The sequence below is a fragment of the Polyodon spathula genome, chromosome 13 (assembly GCF_017654505.1).
Source record: "Polyodon spathula isolate WHYD16114869_AA chromosome 13, ASM1765450v1, whole genome shotgun sequence".
In the NCBI taxonomy this organism is placed as follows: domain Eukaryota; kingdom Metazoa; phylum Chordata; class Actinopteri; order Acipenseriformes; family Polyodontidae; genus Polyodon; species Polyodon spathula.
In genome coordinates, this window is record NC_054546.1 from 7,170,562 (window position 1) to 7,180,561 (window position 10,000).

The 10,000-nt window shown below is 41.9% G+C and overlaps 1 protein-coding gene across 3 annotated transcripts in view; it reads right to left on the reverse strand.

Moving 5' to 3' along the window:
- LOC121326059 (cadherin-23-like) overlaps window positions 1–10,000 on the reverse strand; it is a 142,817-nt gene that overhangs the window by 66,527 nt on the left and 66,290 nt on the right. For all 3 annotated transcript variants that reach the window (XM_041269209.1, XM_041269210.1, XM_041269208.1), the window contains exons 14-20: window positions 9,366–9,603; window positions 6,072–6,177; window positions 5,517–5,644; window positions 3,214–3,286; window positions 2,826–2,942; window positions 1,866–1,978; window positions 1,071–1,178 (exon numbers count right to left, since the gene is read on the reverse strand). In XM_041269209.1, coding sequence (XP_041125143.1) covers window positions 1,071–1,178; window positions 1,866–1,978; window positions 2,826–2,942; window positions 3,214–3,286; window positions 5,517–5,644; window positions 6,072–6,177; window positions 9,366–9,603 — 883 coding nt within the window. The remainder of the gene's footprint in view (window positions 1–1,070; window positions 1,179–1,865; window positions 1,979–2,825; window positions 2,943–3,213; window positions 3,287–5,516; window positions 5,645–6,071; window positions 6,178–9,365; window positions 9,604–10,000) is intronic.

The window sequence follows — 10,000 nt, forward strand, 5'->3', positions numbered from 1 at the left end:
CTCAACTTGTTTCACAAACTTGAAAACGTGACAAATGTTTGGGGTTGAGAAGTGGCCCTTTGGCCCACTGCACCCTAACTGGGAATCGAATTTCTTAGCACAGAATTAATTAAATATATATATATATATTTTTATTCCTAGTGTAACCAGTATACAGCGCACTGTTAATCCTACACCAAAGACCCTGATCCAGTGCCACGTTTTCACTGCAGCCACTATTGTTTACAGCAGGGGTCTCCAACCCTGGTCCTGGAGGGCCCCTATCCAGCAGGTTTTATAGGTGTCTTTACATCATCAGTGGCTAAAGATCTGGAACACCTGTTAATCTTGACTAATTAAGCCAATGACTGTTTCAATTAAGTAAGTGAGAGATTGGATGAAACGAAAACCAGCAGCCACAGTTGCCCTCCATGACCAGGGTTGGAAACCCTAGTTTAGAGTGTATGAATATGTAGAATGCACGCCAACCCTGAAGTAAGGCATCAGCTCTAGAGGGGTAGGCTGCATTATTTTCTTTCTCTGTTATTTGTTATTTTATGTGAACTATTTTGCTGGAATGTAGTTCAATAATACTCATGAATATAATACATTGTATACTGGCACAATATTGCAACTGAGTTTGTGAAATGAAGTATTTTTTATTATGTTAATTTGTTTTAAAAAGATGTCAATTCTGAAATGTTTCTAAAGTTTTTTTTTTTTTACCTCATAGGAGATGAATGGTGAACCGAGCCATCTTTTGAATATTTTCTTTCATTTTCTGTTCTACAGGTATGTTGTCTTTCTGTATTTTAATTAAAAAATGTATTTTGTTCACACGTCAGTTTAAAATGTGATTTCTTTTGGCAATGTCTGTGAAGTTGTATTTTCTTTTAAATCGATTTAATGTCTTTACTGAAATTAATGTGAATGCTAATGTTTTATTGGACTCTAATGGGGAGATGAATGGAGAGCCGAGCCATCTTTTGCTGATTTTCTTTCATTTTCTGTTATTCAGAGAGAAATACATGTCATTGCTTTGCCCCTGTCTGGCTTGTTATCGGAGATGCTTTTGGCTGTGTGTTACTCACTGTCACAACATCAGTGTCAATCGGCGACATTTCCACAACATTCACTAGATAGGGCTCATCTCTCCACACTGGGGGGTTGTCATTGATGTCCAACAATGTGATATTAACCTACAAAACAGGAATAAACAAGTGGATTGACAAAGGCAGTTTTTAGCACTACTGCCGGAATATGAAACCATCTGCTTGCTTCCTCTTACACTGCAGAAAGAACCCTTATAGACAAGAGCTCAACGCAATGCCAAACCAGGCAGCAGATCTCTGAACGTATCACCGCTCTACGCAGACCTGCCCCTTAGAGGAAACGGGAGGCACGTGATGAGAATTCATATTCTTCATTCCACAGTCAGAGACAAGAAATCCCCTCCCGTGGGCTTACACTGTTTCTTTACGTGGTTTAGATTAACCTTTCTTTTAATGTGCAGAGCAGGGACTCGCTTGCGCAAGCAATGGTTGTTTGAGTCTCTAATAGCCCTTCTCCACTGACACATCTGACCCGTGAGGGCTTGGTATGGTACTGTACAGGTGGTTCTCCACTGGCTATTTGTTGAGCAGAGCAAGAACCAAACGGTGAAACTCCGACTCATCTGAATCTGGCTCAGAGCCAAGCCAGGCCAGGGGTGGGGTTAAGGATTTTCATCATTGAGTTGCATCAGTCAGTACACCCAGAAAGACAAACAACAAACAACATGGAGAGTAGCGAGTGTGATGACATAAAGGTACAGCCTAGGGACACTGAGGAAGTGCAGGAATATTATCTTTTTGCAATATTAGTTGTCACAGTTAATGAGTTGTTACCGTGGCAATGCCGGTTTTCTGCGTGGGCCCGACTCCTCCATCAACAGCTCGGACAATCAGGATGTACTCTGACTTCTGTTCCCTGTCCAGCAGTGAGGTGGTTGTGATCTCACCTGGAAGACAACAACATGAGCGCTCGGTGTCCCTTTAGCTTGAGCCCCTCATTGATGCAGAAAGTGGAGCGTCTGCAATTTTTGCAAGGTGTTTATTGTTTCAGTAATACTTAGATGTGTCAGTTTAATTGGTGTCATAACACACACAACATAATTTACTGTCCGGTATGTATTGTACCTATTCTGATTCACTGAAGGGTCAAACTTCTGAACACGGACCAGAGTAAAGACCGGTTCATTCCACCCAGGACTGGCAATACATTGAAGGTGTGTTCAGTACACCTCTGTCGTGATCTACCTTGCCCTGCAATCATTTCAGAGCTACAAGGTGCTAATTAACACTCTGGCACTTTCCATTCTCTCCGGGTGAGCTGCGCTGGAGACGGTAAATGCTGCAGCAGATATCCCACGAGTAATCGGAGGTGTTACCAGGAAAAGGTTGCTGTCTGGAGTGAAAATCATGAAATCATGCCTCCACATTCACTCACTCCAGTATTAATATAACAGTCTTTAAGCTTTAAAAAGTCCCTTAGCCTTCATAAAGGCTGCATAACATTTTATTAATACAGGTCTGCATGATGTACACATTAAAAAATTATACAATAGTTTAATAAAATAACATTTTAAAATAAAAGTTTTGGGTATGGGGACGATAAGGCTAGATTCTGAAATGCTCAACCATACACATCTGTGCTTCACAATGCTTCGCTATGCTTTACCATACCTCTCTGTGATTTACAATGCTTCATTATGATTTATCTACCATGCTTTCACTGTGCTTTATTACACTTTGCTGTGCTTCGTCTGTTTTATAAGGGCAGGCCAGGCCAGGCTCGCCCCACTGTACCTGAGCGAGTGTTGAGGCGGAACTGCGAGGATCCCTCCAGGGAGTAGATGAGAGACGCCTGCCCGAACTCACGAGACGCATCCAAATCCGTTGCATTGACAAAGAGGACGGTAGCACCTGGACAGGGACAAGGAGAGAGGGAGCAGGGAAGAAAGGCAGGGAAGAGAGGGAGCAGGGAAGGGAAGGAAGTAAGAGAGGACTCGACAAGGGGACAATAGGTAACTACACTATCAAGCAGACAAACATTTCATCTATTTAATTTCAACACAGACGAATATCTTTTAAGTTATGGCTATGGATTTATAATCGAGTGTTCAGAGTTATGACCAGGTTCATTTGGTGCCACTCCATTGTCTTTGATTTCCTCACTCCGGAATGCCAAACATACCCGCGATGATGTTTTCAGGCACAGTGATGACATACGAAGGCTGGCTGAAGGTGGGAGGGTTATCATTTTCATCCTGCATGAAAGAAGAAAAAGTAACACAATAGGATGAGGCCTAGGTGGCACAGACAGTTACATGACATAACAGTGAGACCATAAAAGCGTCACTTACCAGAAACTCGGACACACAATGCAGTCAGAGCAGGGTTCACTACAGAGTTAACTCACCAGCTTCGTAAAAGGACGCAGCTGTCATGCGTTCGTATTGGAGAACTATTCATGGTAAACAGCAATGAGTGCAGTAAAAAGTCTGCATTGCAGTCGGGAGACTATAGTTTTTTTTCCCCACTGTTCCCATACAGCTCCATCATAACTAGACTGGTAAATATGATAAATAAAACCTCCATGCAATAAATGCGTGCTTCACCAGCATGAATCTTACTGACACTGCTAGGTCATATTAAAACCTTCTGGTAAGTGACACGTTTGTGAACTTTGCAGTCTTCTGGGAATTGAATTGTAATTTGGAGGGGTGATGTCGTAGCGCTGTTATGGGAACACGCTGGTAAATCAGGCTCAGGGTTCGATTCCAGAACAGGTCATACGTTATCTCGTGGCTTGGGCGGAGGGTGAGAGGTCGAGGGTTGAGTTTTGGTGGTCTCAGCCCACTTTCTATTGAAGGGGTTCCTGATGATACACCACCTTGTATTGTGATCAGCTCAGCAGCAGGGTCAGGCATGGTCAATACTACTTCTTAAAACAAATTGTGAAGGGTCAGTTAAGAAGCACTAGTCTGTATGTGAATGTCATGTTTTCATAATCAAGCTTGATATTGAATGTGGGAAACTTTTTATATGTGTGTACAGGCAAGTTCTGCCAAGAAAAAAAAAAAAAGGTACTGCAGCACTGTAATTGCAAATTAAGTCCTAGTACTGTACTGCAGTTCAACATTACCCAGAGTCTCTCTGCTTCATGCTAGTTCTCTCAAGCCTAGGTCTTTTTATTTCAGACATGGTACAAAGGTAATCCTCACAGCAACACTGTGACAGTGAATCCAGGTTTAATAAGGTGATTAGAAAGCTGTGTAGAAATTCAAACCTTTCCACTGGGGCTGAATGAATGTTGGATAAAGACAACATAAATGAAACAACTGAAAGCACAGGACCTCCGCCAAGCAAAAGTAAGAAGAATTTGGCAGAAGCCAGGGCAGCTTAAAAAGGGCATCTGATCCCGGGAAGACGGCACTGTGGCACCTGGTTTTACTCAGCCCACTTGCTTCTATAAACCTTTAGGAGACGCCAATAGAAAAAAACCTGTAACGCTCACTTTGTTTCTTCATTAAAAATGATTCACTCATGGGGAAACAAATCAAACTTTTAAGAGCTTATACCTTCGCACTGCTGATCCACAGCGAATCCACCAGACCTATAGTGCTGGAGGACAACACAGATCTGGAGGCTCCACAGTAGACCCGCAGGCGCCCTATCAGCCATAGGAGTTGGTGCTGAGCTAATCCCTCCCCACCTGGGTAGCACTCGGCCAATTGTGCACTGCCCCCTGTGAACTCCCAGGCATGGTTGGCAATGACATGTCTGGATTCAAACCTGTGATCTCCAGACTATAGGACGCATCCTGCACTCCACGTGGAGTGCCTTTACTGGATGCGCCACTCAGGAGCCCTGGGTTTATTTGTTTTTTTTAAATAAATTGTCTTGATCCAAGTATAAGTGTAGGTCTGTGATTAATATAATTGAAGGTCTCTTAAGCACTCCTAAGTTGTTTATTTCACATATGGTAAAGCAAGGAGTTAATTACAGCGATTGGAATTATCACCCTCAGCCATGACTGCAAAAAGTTTGGGCTTATGCCTTCATCAGTGCTAAACACAAAGTTCTAACAAATGCAAAAAGCCCTGCAGTAAAAAGTTATTTTATCTAAAGCAGTGCATGCACATATTCAGGATCTTCAGATGCTCACAAATAAAAATGTTTAAATCAAAAGGGGGCCATGAGTTTGTGAATAAAAGTTTCCTGTAGACCGGGTACTGCATAGTATCATCTCTGTCCTAACCGTAACTCTAACCCTAACTCCAAACTTAACCCCAACGTCAAAGCTAACCCTTACTTCACACCTAATCCTAAACCTAACCATAACTTCAATGCTAACCTTAACTTTAAACCTAACCCTAACCTCCAAATCTAACTCTAACCCTAACCCCACTCCCAAACTATGAAGGGAAAATCCAAAAAAGCATGCGCACAAGAAACTGCTACGGTATGTGTTTTCTGTGAAGTGTCTGTACTTACAAAGACCTCAATGGTGACAGGAACCGTGCTGTTCAGGGGCGGATTCCCAGCATCCTTTGCCATGACGGTGAGGTAAATGATTCCGCCCGGAACCAGCTCGTAATTCAGGGGGCGTGTCACACTGATCACTGACACAGAGAGAGATAGAGAGGGAAGGAGAAGAGAGGGGTCAGGGGCTGGCTATGGTGTTGGAGTAATGGTTCATTAAAAGGTAATGGTTACAAACACAATATGGACTCTGTTTTTAGTTTTTTTTAAGTGTTTTACCCATCACATTTCTGCTTCCCAAATATATATAATTTCATCTGGAAATGTTGTACACATATTACATTATTACTTTTAAAAATTCCATCCGTTCGTCATTATTTGTCTGGGATATGATCTTAACCAAACAGTAAAGATATTAAACACTGCAAGTCCATCTTGTCATCATATTTACTGAAGTTTCTATTTGAATTGAAAACGTCATAAGGCACAGTCTGCAATACAGAAAGCTAGCATGAATGACAGAAACGATAGCAGCAGCAGCAAGAGGGGGGGGGGGGGGGTCCTTACCTCCATAGCCCTCGATGACAGAGATGTCAAAGTAGCTCTGGAAGGTAGTGGCTGAGGTTAGGGTGTAGGTGATCTGGTTATTGGGTGGGGAGTCTTCATCTGTAGCCTGGGATCGAGAGAGAAACAACAACTATATGCTCATCATTATACACCAGCCGAAACGGACCTGAGAAATCAATTATCAAAATACAATCTGACAACCTTTACCCTTTCCAGACACACACATACAACTGCATGGTACTGTACATGACAGAATATATAATGCACGTAATGGTCACCCCAATTCATATTTTACCTGTTCTGTCCTATTTTAAATGCCAAATTTGAATGTCACCTCAACTCAGCAACCTGCGTACAAACTCAAGAGGACTGTCTGGCCAATTGGAGAACCAAAGCAACCGGTGCTACCAAGTCACTGATGTCCAGGGAGAGTCATGCTAGTCTGGTTCAAATCCCGTCTGCGCTGAGCTGCTGATCTTGGCTGGGGATTGGTTTGACTATGGCTGGGGATAGTTCATCTAATCACACTACTGGTTAGGCTCCTCTAGTCCAGACAAAGACTTCACAAGCTGTGCCCTTTTCTCCGGGGCTCTGTAGCTTGGTAACAGCTTGGTCTGGCGCGGGTGAGATGATGCAATTAGCTTGGCAGTGTGAACACCCACTGATCCTGCTAACTGAAAACTGGAAGCACGGGGATAAAGAATGGGGGGTTATATGTACAAATAATTGTTTTTTTTTTTAAAAAGGAAACCCAGCAGCAACACAGTAAGTCCAAACTTTGACGACAAAAATATTTAAAATTGCCCTGTAAGGATTTCCTCCCTCCATTGGTTTTTAAGTAGAGATCATTTAAAATAAAATTAAATACATTCAATTAGGATCAAAACAAAATAGTCTTTTTTTTTTTTTTTTTAATTACAAACCCCTTGCCTCTGCTCTTTGTACCTGCTAAATCGTTTGTTGGAAGATGCTGCTGTTGGCACTTTTCTAAATAATTCCTGCTTCTCCTGAAAAAAAAGGTTTCCTCTGTTTGTTTTGAGCAGATGTGTCATTTCTTTCTTTCTTTCTTTAGGCGCTAGGGCTGCTAAATAAAGTGTGACATGAAGACCTGTCTCCTGGGATATCAGAGAAAAAGGAGAGGGGAAAGAGAGAAGAAAGAAAGAAAGAAAGAAAGAAAGAAAGAAAGAAAGAAAGAAAGAAAGAAAGAAAGAAAGAAGGGGAAACAGTAAGGGAGTGAGATAGAGGTAGAAGATGGAAAAATGAGAGAAGGGAGAGATAAAGAAGGGGTGAAAGTGAATAGAGAAGGATGATAGTGAGAGCGGAGAGAAGAAAAGGGAAAACAAAAGAAGGGAAGTGTGAGGGGAAAAAGAGAGGGGAGAGAAGTGTGGAAAAAGAAAGGGGTGTTACAATTGTATTGGATTGTTTAGTCTATTTATCTTTTGTCAATAACAGTCAACTACCTCTTTAGAATTTAAGTTTACAAGCTTAACCTTATATGGTCAGTTTCACAGGCCCTAATCTTGTTCACTACTACTAATCAGAGTCTGCTGCAACCAGCCTACAAAGTACATTGTTAACTATGGGATATTTAAACTTAGGGCAACTGTCAAAGAACCCCATTGTATAGAAACAGAGTGCAAATGCTGTGGAAAGAGAAGCTGTTTTTTCCCCGTTTCTTGTGATGTATTAGCGCTGGCCACGCTTCAGAGGAATATGCTGAGACTGCAGATCACAGTGCGGGCTGACATTATTACTAACGTGACTGTTTATGGTTACCTTTGTTTAATGGGGTGAAATAACCCAACCACTGAGCCCATTTCAAAGCAATTTGAATGCGGGGTTATAAAAACAACAGTAATTACTTTTTGGGATGAATGTAATCAATATTCATACAGAGTCATTAATTATGATTATTCATAATTGTTAATACTGTTAACTGTTAATATTGTTTGTGAATGCTTACAAAACTTTACTACTCTTTACCAGTCTTTCAGTGTTCTTTACACACTTTAACTATACTTTACTTTTTACTGTAATAAGTACAGAATGACTAACTCGTTGTACGCTTTGACTGGAACTGAACTTTCAGAAAAGAATTACAAATAGTCCAGTCAGAGGTCAGGGGTAATGGGGACTGGCATATTGTTAGGGTAAGCATTAGGAAGTAGGTATAAAGTTACCCTGTGTAAAGGTTAGGATTAGGCATAGCATTAAGAGAGGGAGAGAGACAAAGGGAGATAGTTATAGATAGATTGAGAGAGAGAGAGGGAGAGAAAGAGAGAGAGAGAGAGAGAGAGAGAGAGAGAGAGAGAGAGAGAGAGAGAGAGAGAGAGAGAGAGAGAGAGAGAGAGAGAGAGAGAGAGAGAGAGAGAGAACCTCACATATGTTTACTACAGTAGACTTGCAAGGTAATTTTGCAGTTTTCCCATGCTTTTCCCATGTATTTTCTTTACCATGGTATTTTTTACATTCTTCACAAAACTTACCTGTTCTTTTCCATGCTTTCAAAATGCTTTACAGTCAGCACTCGAATATCCGTTACCCAGATGCACGGCTGCGTTTAACTACGCATTTTGATTTAATGTTGCTGTTGGGTAATTGGGGAATCTTACATAATGCCAGTACAATACGTGCTGGATTTATAAGTATGTGCTGTATTACAGTCCACACGTCGTCTGTTTTGGCAAGTGATATTTTCACAATCATGCCATTCTGAATTATAATACTACTTCTTTTGAAAATATAGTACTGTACCAACAAAACCAACTACAGTAAATATAAATGGAAGTCTACATATTTTAAAACACAGTCCTTTAGCTATGAGTTCCCTGAAAAAACTGACAAGTGTTTGTTTTTTCACTGCTGTGTTATTCCCTCAACTTGTGCGCTAACAAATTTCAATTAAAGAATCAATGAAAAACCCCTGGATAAAAAACAAAACTAACAGAAGGACCACCTTCAAATAGTTAAACATTCGAGACAGATTACTGTAAATATCCTGCCTTGACCCTGCAGAATCAGGGTACAGTTCCTCAAACCCAAGTCATATTTTTTCTTTCTGTGTGTGTGCAGGGCAGGGGGCTGGTTGGGGGGTAAGGGGACAGGTTACGATGTGCTCACCCACATACAGGTGGAATCAGATGAAATAATCAGACACTCATTGAACCATCATAAAGTTGGATATGCGAGTGCTGACTGTATTACACTCAGTTATGTATTTTGTAAGGGTATACAGACTGACAGAAGGAAGAGTGACAGAGGGGGAGCGTGGCTGGTCTCTGCAGGTGCACTCACTCGGAGTCGGGTGACCTGAACAGTCGTGGGCTCGTTCTCCCGCACAGACCCCAGGTACCCCTCTTTCTGGAAGGTGGGGGTGTTGTCATTGACGTCCAGCACGTTGACCCGCAGGCGGCCTGTGGTCTCCTCCCCGCCCCCGTCCCGTGCGATCACCGTCAGGGTGTAGCGCTGGGCCAGCTCGAAATCCAGCCGTCCCATCAGGGTCACCTGGCCGGAGTCCTTGTCAATAGAAAACCTGGGGAGCAGAGAGGCACCACTGTGAGGGACCCACTCAAAGAAACACCAATATAATTCTAATACAATTCAATGACAAACCATACAACTAGAGATGGGTGCAGTGATTAAAAAAAAAAAAAAAAGGTGGTATACTAAACTTTCTGGTGTCCATGGCAGGCAGTAAGTGCAGAGATATCCAGTAGATTACAAACATGCTAGTTGTGATGCACCAGATTCGACTTTATATAATAAATTTGTATATGCCTTAGCTTTAACAAATGGAGAGCAGATAAAGGGGCATTCAGAACAGAATACAAGAGGCACTTTTTTTACACAGAGAACTGTGGGAGTCTGGAACCAACTCCCCAATAAATGTTGTTGAAGCTGACACCCTGGGAACCTTCAAGAAGCTGCTT